The 16,366-nt window shown below is 45.5% G+C and overlaps 1 protein-coding gene across 2 annotated transcripts in view; it reads left to right on the forward strand.

The window, feature by feature from the left end:
* The first annotated feature begins 1,841 nt into the window (after positions 1–1,841).
* The window catches only part of ADCY2 (adenylate cyclase 2), a 455,060-nt gene continuing 440,535 nt past the window's right edge, over positions 1,842–16,366 (forward strand). For both annotated transcript variants that reach the window (XM_071207382.1, XM_058306528.1), the window contains exon 1: positions 1,842–2,063. In XM_071207382.1, the coding sequence (XP_071063483.1) occupies positions 1,842–2,063 (222 nt within the window). The remainder of the gene's footprint in view (positions 2,064–16,366) is intronic.

Below are 16,366 nucleotides of genomic sequence, written 5' to 3' on the forward strand. Positions count from 1 at the left end.
GCAGGAGATTGGAATAACCCCCGTCCCAGCGGTGGGGTGACATCGACCAGACCCGGAGCCAAGAGTTTGCTTCTGGCGCGGAGGCGGGAGGAAGGGCAGTGGGCCAACAGGGGGTTTTCCGGGGGACCCTCCCCACCCCCCACCCACTGCCTCCTCCAGGTTCCCTCCTTGCCGTGACTCCAGCAGGAGGATGGAGCCTGGAGAGTTGAGATCCTCGGCCAAGGACTCCGTGTCCTGGACGCGCCCCTGAGACCAGGGCCCCTCAGTGCTCGGACCCCTACCCCCGGCAGAGCTCACCCTCTGCTGGAATTGGCCCCCCGTCCCCCGGATGGCACCGACTTCCCATCGCAGTGCACGGCTGGGCCCTGTGGTCACAGGTCAAGCAGTTACCCAGCTCAGGAGAGGGCCGGGCAGCCGGCGGGGCAGCTCTGGAAGATTCTGGGGCCTCAGGCGGCCCAGAGCTCAGCCCTGGGGCTGGCCTTTCCAGGGAAGCAGGGGCCTGGGAAGGGCCCCCGGGCTGCTCCCAGAAGGCAGGGGACAGGAGGGTCACTATCTTGGGTTCATCAGGGGCAGGCGGGGTGGCTGAGATGGAGTTTGTGGGTGCCGGCCCGGAAGACTCCTGAACCGGAGGAAGCCCCTAGGAGGGTGGCGTCTTGGGCGTCGCCCTCGCCCAGGACGAAAGCCAGTGGCTTCCAGCAGCGGACACTCTGCCCGCGCGGCTCCAGCCCCGTCTCTGGCGCCCAAGGTGGCCCTGGAAGGGGCGCGTGCCAGAGGCGCCCTGTCACGCTCGGGTCAGAGCGGGCAGCGGCGGGACTGCCACGCGGCCAGAGGGCGGCCCCGACCGCCTCCTGCACGGGAAATCGTCGCCCCGCGGCGTGACCTCAGCTGCACGTGCCAGGGCGCAAGGGAGCCGGTGTCCCCGAGGAAGCAGCGGGGGCGCTCCACGCAACCGCACCGCTTCCTCGGCTGCGCACTGGAGGGGCTGCTCCCGGCTCCGGGGTCTCCGCGCCGCCGCCCAGCGCCGTGCCGCCCCCGCAGGAAAGTCCCCGCCGCCCCTGAGAGGGGAGCGGAGCTGAGATGACCAGAGACAGCTGGGGCGCCCCTGCCCACGGGGATGCAAAGGGGGACGCCCCCGCGGGCTCGGCCCGGGAGGGTGGGCCGAGGGGTGACGGCCTCCCCTGCTCTGGATTTTAGCAGGGAGGGTGGGCGCCCCGCCGCCGAGGTGGGGGGGAGTGCGCGGGAGGGGGTGACCCCGCTCCTTCTGGCTGTCTCTAAGACAGCGGGGCGGAGGGCAAGAAAACTCGAGAGAGGTTGGGGGGGCAGAAGGCTGTGGCCCCTCCCCGCTGACTGTGCCCTGAGAGAGCGGAGAGGAGGAGTGGGGGTTGCCGCCGCCCCTCCTTCCAAGAACCCTCTAAGAGGGGGGACGCGAGGGTGGGCGCTCCCTCCCCGCAGCTCCCGGAGAGGGGGGCAGCGGAGGGGGCGGCCCCGCCCCTGGGCTGGAGGCCGGGGTGCGGGCGGCGAAGGCCGGGGGGAGCCCCGCGCGCCCCAGGGTGGGGTGGGGTGGGGCCAAGCCGGGCCGAGGGGAGGGTCGGCGCCGGCTCGGGGGGCCGGGCGGCGGGGGCCCCTCCCGTCGAGCCCGCCCCTGGCGCGGCTGCGCCCGCAGCTGCCCCGCGGCAGCCGGCGGTCCCCGCCCGCGTCCGCGCGCCCCGCGGGGGGCTGAGCTCCGCCCGCGCCCGCGGCCCCAGCGCGCAGCTCGCGGGCGCCGCAGCCGGGCCGAGAGGCGGCGCGGACGGCGGGCCGGGGGTGGAGCGGGCCCCGCGCGCGCCCCGCCGGCCGGCCCGATGTGGCGGGAGGCGATGCGGCGGCGCCGCTACCTGCGGGACCGCGCCGAGGCGGCGGCGGCGGCGGCGGCGGGCGGCGGCGACGGGCTGCGGCGGCCGCGGGACTGGCTCTACGAGTCCTACTCCTGCATGAGCCAGCAGCACCCGCTCGTCCTCTTCCTGCTGCTCATCGTCATGGGCGCCTGCCTCGCCCTGCTCGCCGTCTTCTTCGCGCTCGGGCTGGTGAGTGGCCGCGCCGCGCCCCGCGCCCCCCTGCCCGCGCCCCCGCCCCGCGCCTCGGGTCCGCGCCGGGCCCGTCGTGGACATCGGTCCCGGCCCGGGCCGCGGGCAACAGAAAAGTTTCCCGGGGAGCCTCTGCCCGCAGTAAAGTTGCCCGCGTGCTCGCCGGGCGGCGGCGCGGGGCGGGCGGCTGTGCGCTCCCCGCGCCCCGGGGCGGGCGCTGCGGGCTGGCGAGCGGGCGCAATCGGCGGGCTCTCCCGAGGTCCCCATCGCCGCGCGGCTCGCGCTCTCCGCCGCGCACCCCTTTCCGCCGCCCCGTCCCCGCGCTGGCATTCCGGGGTGCGGGGGACCGGGGCAAAGCCTTGGAAAAGTGGTTACTAGAAAGGGAAGCAACAGAGGCCGCTAGGGCACGTCTTTGCCTTTTAACTACGACCCCGTGCAGCCCCAGAAAGCAGAACGTGCTGGCGGCCTTGACCCAGTGGGAGCAGTTGGTTTGCCCAGTAAGCAGCATTTTGGAGGTCCTGTTAGTTTGCTGCTCTCCCAGAGAGGGGTCAACCGTGTTGACTGTTTTGTACGGAATATTCAAGTGGATTTCATCCCTGGGGCATCGTGCAACGCCATAGCTGATGTCCATTTTGCCCGTTTCTATTTTCCAAGTAGAAACCCTTGGCTCGCTCCCCCCCCCGGGAGGGGACATCTGTAGACGGCAGTCAACTTCCTGCGAAGCGATGTGTTGGTGTGTGGCTCAAAGTTTTGCCCGCCTGTGACATGCGTGTGCAGGTTTGGTGGGAGGCACCGCCTGTCCGGGGAGGTTTTGGTCCGCGGTTGACCGGGGGATGTCTCCGCTGAGTGTATCTCGTGTGTGCTTAGGAAACAGACGTGCGCCCGTGTGTTTGTGTGCCTGGGAGCCGAGGAAGGGATGCGTACTTCTGTTTCACCAAGCGCACAAAATAGCTGTCGTTGGTATTTGGCAATTTGTTTGGGAGATTCTGAGCCAGATGGTGCTCAAATATTACGCATGGGAAAACTTATTACCATCATGGGGTTCTTTAAAAAATAAGGTTTTCTCTTTTCCCCTGGTTACACAAATCACTTAAGGAAAGAAAGAGTGGAACCCGGAAAGGAGGAGGCGGTGATGTCACAGATCACCAACAGGGCTTTACCTCTGCAGGGTGGAGCAGAGAGCACCTCTTGACTCTTGACCTGTGGGCGTGCATGGGGGCAGCCCTGAGACCCTCCTGGTGCAAGCAGCCTTGGGTGCTGCTGAAGGCACCTGCACCTCTCTTTACTACTTTTGTGCCTGGAAAGGACTTCCGGCAATCTTCAGCTTTCTTGGCAAGCAAGGTCTCCAAAGCTGTCTTAATTTTCTCCCTTTCCTTGAAGGGAAGAATACAATGTCAGAGTTTTCCTCTGGAAATCTCTTCTGTCAAGACATTTCTGCATGTGCTCCTCTTGAATCTGTAATTCAAACCCATCTGGCTTGCTCTCCTCTAAATGGAAAGGGTGAGCAGGTGATGGTCTATTTATAGCACTGTTAATATATTTAAAGACAAATGTGAAGTTTCTCTACCTGCCCCCCCCCCCCACCACTTTATTCTCTATGACACAGAGTTCTAACCTTGTTGACATAGATACTCTTGAGGGCGCTTAGAGATTAAGTCTGGTCAAGCCTAAAGCACCTTTCTTTAACTTGTCTTTTCTTCCTTTGTATTTATGTTGCGTTTCAATTGGCACAAATGCTAGAGTGGTATCCTTTTAAAGAACTTATTCATACAGCTTGATTTTCCCATTATTAATCAATACGTTCCCTTGCATTCGGCTAAATCCATTTTAAGCACAAAGAGGGCATTTTCCATGGTGTGTGCCCAGGGACAGTGAAGCGGATCCAGTTTTTCCAATATATATGGCCCCTGGTCTGATTGCTACTATTAATACGTTTCCTTTGAGGTGATGAGCTTTGCAGAAAGGTTCAGAATCAGGGAAGGTGGCTTGCTCTGGCAGAGACGCTACTGCAGCTGGAGGCCCCAGAGTGGGGCTGCAGCATGGATTCAGAAGTGGGACCTGCCTGCCAGAAATGGGGCACTGCCCTTCCAAACTTGATCTTCGGAAGGAATAGGACAATTCTGAGCTCCAACAGCTCATTTCTATTTTGCTTTCAGTGATAGGAAAACCACGATCTTTGCTTTCCAAAAAATATTATCCACCCAGATTGTCAAAGATGGTTGAGTAGAAACGTTTGAAGATGGAATGGTGCTAAATTAGAACTGTGTTGACGTGGAGAGGGATTGGGTTCACTGATCAGACCGGGCCTCCCCTTAGGTCTACCTCGGGATATAGAAATAGCTCTTTTTAGGCCCTGCCGGGGGTTTCCACCTTAAAACAATTTACTAGAATAGCCGAGCTCTGATGTAATTCAGGAGCTAAGCAAATCTATTTTTGCTGCTTGAAATCTTGGACCGGTTCCTTCTTTCCCCTGAATCTGCCTGATTTTGATTTCTATTAGATTTTCGTCAGTTCTCCTTGTCAGAAAAGTCTGGCGATTGTCTTCACAGGCATCCCTAGGCTCCTAGAACATTTGGACTGCAAAGCAATTCTAGAATATTCCAAGGACCTGGTGATTTCGTTATCGCTGTACGTAAATGCCTTTACATGAGGTGATTTGAAATCTCAAAAAGGAAGAGGAGTGCTTCATTTTGATTTAGTATCCTCTAACTGGCATTGTCACAAAGCGATTCCATTTAATCTCAATATACGGTCAATCCATGATTCTGCATTCTAATCATGACGTGAAAGCGGTCCTCAAGGTATTTTATTAGGCTATAAAAATAAATCCTGACTTGAAATGTCACAGCTTGCTGAACTGGTTATTTTCTATGTAAAAAGCTATAATATAGGCTTGGTCCCATATTTGTTAAAATCTGAAGACATGAAAAAATGTCAATAAAACACATGGTAGCATGTCTTGAATTGTACTATTCTGCTTAGAAATATGAAAAATAGTTCTGTTGCTTATCATAAAAGGGTTTTCATGAAAAATCTGATTTATAAAGTCTTCCTCATTCATTTATCGAGTGCCTATGACATGTCAGGGAGGGGCTAGTACAGGGGTGTGTTGGGCAAAATCACCTTGACCCCGGGCTTACAAAGCTTAGAACTAGGGAGACCAAAGTTTGAGTTGTAAGTCTTAGTTTTTCAGAACAGGTTCTCATTACTCAAAGCAGGAAAACGCTTTCGTGGAATTAAATCCATTGTCATGTATTATGTCCCAAATCAACTAGCATTTCTCAAAATCGGCCTGTCATTGTGAGGAAAAGTTGACATAAATAATTTTCAGTTTGTCACAAAACCAGCTGGCCCCAGCAAGATTTGTTTTGGCTAAAATTTATAATTAGAAATAGTCAATATTATTTCGACTAGAATAGAAGAAATTAATTCCTATAATTTTTCTTATTCTTAAAAAAAATTTTTTTTTGTTATCTTTGTTATAATTTGTGAAAGAAAAATTTTATAACTGTGCTATTAACTATAGTCTGTTATCTACAATAGGGTTCAGAAGTCAAATATTGCAACCAAACTAATTTTTGTTTTTGTTTTTGGACATGCTATTGACATTAGTAAAAGAATATATACTTTATAAAATAGGGAAATATGTATGATTTTGACATAGAATATTGTCCACCTTCATGTTTTTATGGTGATTTGATGAGCTAGATCTTTAAAAACAATAACCATAAGAACTTTCCCTTACCACTCAGTTTTCCCACATCAGATTTCTTTTTTCCTGGGGACAGATCTATTAGAGTGTTTCTTTTATCTATACATTGGCTGGGAAAGAATCTTAATTCTTCCTAGACACAGAAACGAACAAACAAAAAAAAAAACCCAATCATTTGTAGAGGGAAACCGTTTTTATTATTTCAGATATTTTCAGCACCCCCAGTGGGATGGAGTAATGCCAGTGGGGAGAAGTCAATCCTTCAGCATCATTAGGGATAAAGGATAGAGAAAACAGATAAACATGCCCATCATTTTCTCTAAGGAACAGGAAAATCTGTGCATATGTTCTCTATTTCCGTAATTCTGTGGCCAGATGGGAAGAGATGCATGTCCAGAGACAATGGAGTAGAGGTTGCTAAAGATACATCTTTTCTACATTTCTGTACATGCAGGAAAATCTTACTTTGCAAATATTTGCAATTTGCAACCAGTAATTCACTAAGTCATTTTAGTTACAATTTAACTGAGGTATAAACAAAGGCCGGGGAAAAAAAACTGTAATTTTCTGTAGGAAAGATTGTTGCAATTTAGAGGGCTAGCAAGAAAGATTTGGAAGCATCCACTGGATATTATAATACATAATTAAAATATATGCACGTTACCTTGCCTTTCCTGTTTCAAAAAGGCAGAGGAGTGCAATGGTTAAGAGCATCTTATTTGCATTGGAATTTGGGCTTTCTCCCTTTCCGTCTCTGTGTCCTTGGACAGCATGTCTAAGCTTTCTGTGTCCTCGTTTAAGATGGACTGGACCTACCCCGAAAGGCTATGGTCAGAATGGATCCCTGTAAAGCTACTTAGAGCAATGCCTGGCACAGCAAGTCCCCAAGAACTGCCAGCTCCTAGGAGATCTGCTGGAGTCCATTTATTTGTTAGGACTCGAAGGGCACTCCTTCTTCAGATGTGGAACCTGAGACCTGGAGAGATGTTATTTACTCAAGATCACCCAGTTGCCGAGCTGGGGCCATGTCCTATGACGTTTGACTTCTTTCTGGGTGAAGTTCCCTAGAGAACATGGCAGGTCTAGAATCTGAGCTCTTGTCTTGGCACAAGAGCAGTTTTCTCACTGAAAGTCTGCACTGCTGTGAACATCCTCGACCTTCCTTCTACTTTGGAATCCAAAATAAACTGAGACACAGTTCTGTTTTTTATTTACTGTAGAAAGGAATTTGGGTAGAAATGCGATTAACTTACTGAAGTGGTAGCATTATTTACTTTCCTAATGTTAAATACTCATAGTATATCTTCTCCATCAAGTACTGGATTCACTTAGAGATTTACTTCTGTGTAATCTGGAACATCCCTGGCAGAGCAATATCCACTCCTGTTGAAGATATGTGAAAAATACTTATTTTTACTGATATTTTAAAATCAAATATTCTGTGGAAACTATAACACTGTTATAGAGCTGAAATATTCTTCTGTTAAAGCTTTTTTGGGGTGGTATTGATTACTTCACTATTCAGGTACTGCTGGTGATTGGAGAGTCGCAGCTAATTAAGGCATGTTCTCCTGGTACTCTGGCCATCTCCATAACTTGGAATGGCAGTGGGGCATGCCAGGGAGCCTGCCTCATTCCTTCCTTTGGGCACTTCGATTGTCACCTTCTGTGGTGAAACTCCATCCCGGAGGATCTCATCTCTGGACCTGGTGGATTTAGAGCATCCAGATCTAGGTCCCCGGAAGCTGCCCTCACCCCGAAGCGGCCTCCTTCTTTCTGTGCTGCATACCCCAATGCACTCCAGTTTAACAAGCCAGCCGTGGCCGAGCATTCACGTGTGCATTGGCGTCCAGCTCTGGTGTCCTCAAAGCTTATGAACTGTACGAAGGAACCACACCACTGCATTACTGTCATCCGAAGTTCAGGACACTTGGTGGGTTAGTCTTGTCTTCTCAACTGATTCTTAGTTCTGTCAGGGAAGAAGCTTAGCATTCTGTGCTTCACCCAGAGCTGACCATGCCACATGTGGTTAATACACGGCTGTGTAATTGACAGCACAGTTGCTTCTCGGCAGCTGCCATGTCCATCCTGGAGACCAGTGGTTAAGAACACAAGCTTTGCTAGTAGACTTGGGCCTGGGTTGCAGGATTGTCACTTAGGGGTGTTCCTGACATGTTCGTGGATGTGTCTCAGCCTCAGTTCCTTCATCTGGGACGTGAAGTGGATAACAGATCCGGGCTCATGGAGCTCTGTGGAGAAGAGTAAGGTGGATCAAATGAGCCTTTAGCACTACGCCTGGTGAATGTGACACCCCAACAGATGGAAGTCACTTTTGCTGTTTTATCCGGTTGTATCTGGGCTGCCCATGGCTTTCCTTGTCAAAGGCTTTTGTGGTGTATGTCAGGCAGAAAAGGGGATGAGAATTCTTGGTATGAAAGAATAAGGGATGTGTTTCTACTTACGGTGGAAGATGCATATATATTTTTGACTTCTTTAAAAATGGAAATAAGAACACGGATTTAATTCAAAGTTTTATTTTGACATAAATTTAACATTCTTTAGCTCTCAAACTCTTGCCAAACCAACACACACATTGTCCTTCATTTTTTTTTTTTCAATTTTGTTAGCCTTGGATAATTCTATACATAATTACCAAGAGTCATAGGATGATATTTAGCATGTTCCTTAGTATGGAACTAGAAAATTGACATTTGGCCATTATGGTTTGCAACTCCAAGGTACATGTGGGAGGAAAGAAAGGATTTTTGAGCCACCTGGTATGTTCCTACATTTGACCAAATGAAGCCTGTGCTAATGTTGTTTCAATGCCCTCTTTGTATAAGGATACAGAAAATCCACAATGAGGAGAGACTTGGAAGAAGACTTTATTAGTCTAACTATTTCTGGCAATGTTACAAATAACTCTTTTTGTTCTCTGGTTTCACTCCTGCTTATGCTTCTGTTCCCAGGAGCCAGAATCCAGCCAGAGAGTATTGGGTGCCATAACAGTAACAGCCTGAACAACAACAACAAAAAACATTGTGCTCTACTTTCTCAACTGATGTTTCCACTCTGCCCAGGATTCTAGTAAAACTGTGCCCAGACAGAGAGAGTAAGAATACATTCCTGGGTCATAACTACTAGGAATATATGAGAAGAATTGTATCCCAGAATTGAACAGAGTCACTTCAAAAACAAAAACACAATAAGTCAAAAAACCTTGATGCCTGAAATAGGAATTTTCAATTTTTGGAGAAATTAAAATACATTAAATACACAATTTATTGCATTTGAAACAAGCATTCATAAGTATTAATTGCTTTTTTTAAAAATTTTAAATCCCTAAGCCGATTTCTCAAAGTGGTCGTTAATGCCTGGGAGAATCCTATGACTAAATCAAGTTGGGGGGGAGGGAGTGGTGCGTAAAGTTCAAAAGAAACTCCTGGTGGAGAAGATGGCAGGTCAGCGTAATTGTAATGGACCCCCTGACTGCAAGGTATTGGAATTAAAACGTCTACCCATTTCTATCAACATTCTTTAATAGCCATCAGAAAGTCATGATGTTGGGTTGTTAAAGTGAGGGTGAGCCAGAGTTCAAAGGCCTTAGGATTCATTTTTCCATGCTTTCCCCCCAAGGCTGCATTACTGCTGTTTTGGTTTGTTTTTTTTTTTTAAGATCCTTTATGTTTTAAAATTATACAAATAAATAAAGGACAAAATAATTACTATTTTAAGCTGCTGGTGATGTGTGGACATTATAAAGGAAACAGAACATCTTAGACTATTTCATTACTAGAACTAAGCCACCTATTGATGTTAAAAATTCAGGGAGGAAGTTGGAGGGTTAGAGAGGCAGAGGGATCACTTCTTTCCTAGGAAAAAAATAGCTGGAGGATAGGTGGAGACTGTCTGGAGGGTTTCTCTGGGGCTCAGGACACCAGAGGAAGGTGTGACACCATCCAGAAGAGAGAGAGATGAAGGAAAGGAGGCTCAGCTGATTGAAAAGTCCTGTGAAGAGAGCTGCAAAAGCAGAAGTGCGCACCTATCCCCCCACCTACAGAGGAAATAGTTTGAGGATGACAGCGGTTGTGGACTGCAGTGGCTGCAGACTAAGGGGGTTGTAGAGGTCCTCTTCCCCAAGAAAGGGGAGAGGGAGGGACACAACCTACAGCTAACTTGGATTTTGGCCAGCAAGCTTGGTCTGCTGCTTTGGAGGGGTCACACGCTTGCAGGCTGGGTGGGGTAGCTACATTGTTTGCCCTGAGAGCCATCAGGGAGTTAAAGATAATTTGCTTTCTCAAACACCCTTCCCACTGCCCTGAATGGTTGTTAAGGAGGCAGGGAAAGGGAAGCAGGCCAAGAGTAGAGAATAGCCTCTGAGAAAGTTTGTGATGCTTGGCCGGTCCTGAGGGCATTGCTTCTGCACTGCCCTCCCACTGGAGGAGTTACACTGAATGCATCCCTGCCCTCTCCACCCCCAGCAGCTGGGATGTGAGCCCAGAGGTCTGCCAAAGAGAACCATCTGATGGCCAGACCAGAGAAGTGCATGAAAAAAGAGAAATTATAATAAATAAGTCAAGCAGGTGCCTTTACTGCCACTGTCTCCAAGGCTCTTTGTATTAGTCAGCCAAAGGGGTGCTGATGCAAAATACCAGAAATTGCTTGGTTTTTATAAAGGGTATTTATTTGGGATAGGAGCTTACAGATACCAGGCCATAAGCATAAGTTACTTCCCTCACCAAAGTCTATTTTCACGTGTTGGAGCAAGATGGCTGCTGATGTCTGTGACAGTTCTGGCTTCCGGGGTTCCTCTGGGCTCAGCTCCTCTATTTTCTTTACAAAGTCAGTTGTAGACAATGAGGCTCTGTAGGCTTTGCCTCTCTCCACAAGATCAGCTATCAACTAACAGGTGAATGGCTCTGTCTCTCTCCCTGGGGCTCCAGCTTCAGCATCAAACTCCAACATCAAAAACTCCAACATTAAAAGCCCTCAATTCTCTCCTTTGCCTTTTATCTGTGAGTCCCCACCCACCCAAAGGGGGGGACTCAACACCCTACTGGCACAAGAGGTTTAAGTGATTATTTAATCAAAGAAAGCTATGCATCCAATATAATCTAATATGCCTTTCTGGGAACAGAAGTATAAGATTTGAGAAGATCAGTTTACAAACATAAGCCAATATTTCTTTTTGTAATTCATCAATAATATCAAACTGCTGCACACTTGGAAGCTGGCCTGCCCCCATTACTGGGTTCTTAGCTCTGGTTTGAGCAGTTAAATAGGGCAATTCTAAACATCTAGAAGAGTTGAACCCAGAGTCAAAGAACAGTGGTAGCACATAGCTACTGCACAGTAAATCCCTAGGCAAGTGAGAGAACCTATACATCAGAGCAAAGTCAGCATCAGATGTAGATGCCTAGACATTGGCAAAAATTTACAAGCCATACACACGAAAAAGGAGGTTAGACTCAGGCAAATGAACAAATCAAAGCTCCAGATGAGACACAGGACTTGAAACAGCTTATCAATGGGGTCCATACAAATCTCCTGAATCAAATCAAGGAGTTGAAGGATACCATTGCTAAAGAAATAAAAGACAAAAGAAGACACTGAGTGAGCACAAAGAAAAACTTGAGACCTTGGAAGGAAAGTAACAGAGCTTATGGGAAAAAAAGACATAATTAGTGAGATTAAAATTACAGTAGAGTTACACAACAACAGATTTGAAATCATGGAAGAAAGAATCAGCAACATAGAGAAAAGAATAACTGAAATTGAAAGGAAATTAAAAATGAGAGAGAAAGGAATGGAAAAAATTGATCAGGGGCTCAGGGAGTTTATGATAACGTGAAGTGCACCAACATACATGTTATAGGAGTTCCAGAAGGAGGGGAGAAGAGAGGAGGGCAGAAAGCGTAGGTGAGGAGATAATCGCCAAAAATTTCCCAACTCTCATTAAAGACATGACTATATATGTGTCCAGCAAGCACTGTATACTCCAATTAGAATAAATCCAAACAGACCTACCTCAAGACACATAATATGCAGAATGCCAAGTGCCAAAGAAAGAAAATTCTGAAAGCAGCAGGGGAAAAGGGAAATATCACATACAAGGGGCATACAGTAAGACTTAGCGAAGATTTCTTTTCAGAAACCATGGACGTAAGAAGGCTGTGCCATGATATAATACGGTACTGAAAGAGAAAAAACACCAACCAAGAATTATTTATCCAACAAAACTGTCCTTCAAATAGATGGACAAAAATATGATGTGACATATGAAAATCAAAGGACAAAATGGCTGAAGTAATGCCTTTATAGTAATAACATTGAATGTTAATGGATTAAACTCCTCAATCAAAAGCCATAAGATGACAGAGTGGATAAGAAAACACAGGTCATCATATGGTGTCTGCAGGAGACTCACCTTGGATCCAAGGATGAAATATTAAATTCAAATGAGTTTTTATGGAAAAGAGATTTCAAAGTGAGTTGGGAGATCATTACAGAGATTACTGTTATGCACATCTCAGGAGGATCTCACTGATTGCCACAGTAAACAGTGCCTCCAGTAGGGGTCTCCTGAGGGCTCTAGGGACATCTGGACACCACAGGTAGGGTGGACAATCACAGGAATTCAGTACCTGTCAGTGGGCCTTACCTTGGAATTTTTAACTTATGTCCCCAATGTATCAGAGTTGGACTCATTTATAATTTTCCTACACATAACTCTTATGACCCTTTTATTTGAACTGATAATTAGAACTATAGCTCTTAAATGTGTGTACCAGAGACTTGAAATCTCCGGCTGCTCATATGCTGGTTGAGCCCTGAATCTCAGCAGAGTCCTTGCCAGCACCTACTCTCCAGTTCCTCAGACTCACCCAGGACAGCCAACAAAAGGATCATGATGGTCATCGCCCATCCCAAGAAAACAGGGAGTATCAATAACTGCAAGCAAGACAGTTCTGTCCATCTGCTCCATGGAATCTAAGCCCCCTCTCATCAGAAGCAGAGTAGGCATCACCAACCCCAAATCCTCAAGATAGCAGAAAGAAAGAAACCTATGGGGGAAATGCAGCTATGGACTAAAGTAGACTTATTATTATTCTAGTAATGGTAGAAGTTGTAACTGATGTAAAGGCAGTGTCAACAGAGGTTCTGAGGGGAGGGAGAGGGAAGAAAAGGTATAACATGATATATTTTTCAGACATTGGAATTGTTCTGTATGACATTGAAATGACAGATACAGGCCATTATGTATTTTGCCAAAACCTATAAAATTGTGTGGTGCAAAGTGTAAACCATAATGTAAACTATAAACCATGGTTGGTAATGGTGCTTCAATATGTGTTCATTAATTGTAACAGATGTACCTCACTAATGAAAGATGTTGTTAATTGGGAAAAGTGTGGGATGGGAAGGGGTTGGGTATGAAAATCCCCTATATTTTTAATGTAACATTTACATAATTTAAGCTTCTTTAAAAAAAATAACTTAAAAAAGTTATGGAATACAGCAAAGGCAGTGCTGAGAGGGAAATTTATAGCCCTCGTATCTATATTAAAAAAGAAGATAGAACTAGAATCAAAGATCTAACTGAACAGCTGGAGAAACTAGAAAGAAAGAAAAAAACCAGTATACCAGTCCCAAGAAAACAAAAAGAAAAAAAATAACAAGATTAGAGCAGAAATAAATGAAATTGAGAACCAAAAAACAATAGAGAAAATCAGTAAAACTGAAAACTTGTTCTCTGAGAAAATCCATAGAATCAACAAACCCTTAGCAAGATTAACCAAGAGAAAATAGAGAGAAGACGCAAATAAATAAAATTAGGAGTGAAAGGGAGGACATTACGATTGACCCCACAGAAATTAAAAGAATCATAAGAGGAGATTTTGAGAAACTGTAGGCAACAAATCAAACATCTTAGATGAAGTGCACAAATTCCTAGAAATGCATGAACAACCTGCATTGACTCTATAAGAAATACAGGAACTGAACAAATCAATCACAAGCAAAGACATTGAATCAGTCATCAAAAATCTTCAAATAGGGTAGTGAATGAGGCTCAAGTGGTTGAGTGCCTGCTTCTCACATGGGAGGTCCCAAGTTTGGTTCCTGGTGTCTCCTAAACAACAACAAAAACAGACAAGAAAACAAAGGAAAAGACCATCTCGTGGGAGCCGATACACTCGGTAGATGAGCAATGGCTTCCACATATGAGATCCCAGTTCAATCCCTGGCCTCTGGTACCTCAAAAAAAAAAAAAGAAATATCTTCTAACGAAGAAAAGTCCAGCACCAGGTGGCTTCACAGGTGAATACTACCAAATATTTCAAGGAGAATTAATGGCAATCCTGTTCAAACTCTTCCAAAACATTGAAAAGGATGAAAAATTACACAACACATTTTATGATGCCAACATTACTCTATACCAAAGCCAGATAGGGTACCAGAAAGGATAATTGCAAACCAATCTCCTTTTTGAACATAGATGCAAAAATTCTCAACAAAATACTTTAAAATCTAATCCAACGCATATAAAAACAATTATTCATCATAATCAAGTGGGTTTTATTCCTGATATGCAGGGATGGTTCAATATAAGAACATCAATTAATGTAATATACCACATTAACAAACTGAAGGGAAAAAACTGCATCATCATCTCGATTGCTGCCTGCCCAACAGGCATTTGACAAAATCCAGCATCCTTCCTCGGAAATCAAAAAAAAAAAAGCTTCAGAAGAGTTATAGAAGGAAAGGTCCTCAACATAATAATTACATATATAAAAATCCCACAGCCAACATTGTACCCAATGGGGAGAGGGTGAAAGCTTTCCCTCTAAAGTCAGAAACAAGATAAGGAGGCTGTCACTGTAATTCAACATCATTCTAGAAGTCCTAGCTAGAGTAATTAGGCAAGGAAGAGAAAGAAAAGACATCTAAATTTGAAAACAGGAAATAAAATTGTCATTATTCTCAGATGACATGATCCTATATTTAGAAAATCCTGAAATATCTACAGCAAAGCTAATTCAGCTAATAAATGAGTTCAGCAAAGTAGCAGGATAAAAGTCAACATACAAAAATCAGTAGCATTTCTATACACTAATAATAAGTAAGTTTTGGAGGAAATTAAAAAAAAATTCTGTTTACAATAGTAACAAAAAGACTCAAATATTGAGGATTAAGTTAACCAGGGATGTAAAGGAGCTGTATTGAGAAAACTATGAAACAGTCCTAAAAGTAATCAAAGAAGACCTAAATAAATGGAAAGACATTCCGTGTTAATGAATTGGAAGACTAAACATCATAAATATATCAATTCTACCCAAATTGATTTAGGTTCAATGCAATACCAATAAAAATTCCAATAGCCTGCTTTACAGAATTAGAAAAGTGATTTACCAAATTTATTTGGATGGGAAAGGGGTCCCAAATAGCCAAAAACATCCTAAAAAAGAAGAACAAACTCAGAGAACTCATGTTCTCTGGCCTTGAAGTATATTATAAAGCTACAGTGGTCAAAACAGTACTGGATTAGCATAAAAATTGATCCATTGATCAGTGGAATTCAATTGAGAGTTCAGACATAGACCTTCACCTCTATGGTCAACTGATTCCTGATGAGCCAATCAAGTCCACTTTTCTGGGACAGAACATGCCAGAAGAACTGGATATCCATAACTAAATAAATGAAAGAGGACCCCTATCTCACTCCCTATACAAGAATCAACTCAAAATGGATCAAAGACTAAAACATAAAAGCCAGGACTATAAAATTCCTAGAAGATAATGTAGGGAAACATCTACAAGACCTTGTAGTAGGTGGGGGTCTCTTAAAATATATACTCAAAGCACAAGCAAGAAAAGGAAAAAAAGATAAATGGGACCTCCTCAAAATGAAACACTTCTGCACCTCCAAGCTTTGTGAAGAGGGTAAAAAGGCAGCCGACTCAATGGAAGAAAATATTTGGAAATCACACATCAGATAAGGGTCTAATAGCCATGATATATAAAGAGATCCTGCAACTCAACAATAAAAAGACAAATGAACTGATTAAAAATGGGACAAAAGACCATAATAGACATTTTTCTAAAGAAGAAATATGTATGGCAAACAGACACATGAAAAAATGCTCAGCATCACTGACTATTAGGGAAATGCAAATCAAAGTAACAACGAGATATCATTTCACACCTGCTAGAATGGCCACTATTAACAAAACAGAAACTACAAGTGTTGGAGAGGATGTGGAGAGATAGGAGCACATATTCACCATTGGTGGCAATGTAGAATAATACAGCCAATGTGGAAGTCTGGTGATTCTTAAGGAAGTTCAGTGTATCTACCATGTAACCCAGCAATACTGCTAGGTTTATAGCCAGAAGAACTGAGTGCAGTGACATGAACTGATGTTCATAACAACATTATTGTCAATTGCCAAGAGATGGTGTCCATCAACTGAAGAATGGATAAACTGTGGTATATACACACGATGGAATATTACCCAGCTGTAAAAAGGAATGAAGTCATGAAGCATATGACAATGTGGATGAACCTAGAGGACCTTAGGTTGAGTGA

This window comes from Dasypus novemcinctus, chromosome 2, assembly GCF_030445035.2.
Source record: "Dasypus novemcinctus isolate mDasNov1 chromosome 2, mDasNov1.1.hap2, whole genome shotgun sequence".
Classification (NCBI taxonomy): domain Eukaryota; kingdom Metazoa; phylum Chordata; class Mammalia; order Cingulata; family Dasypodidae; genus Dasypus; species Dasypus novemcinctus.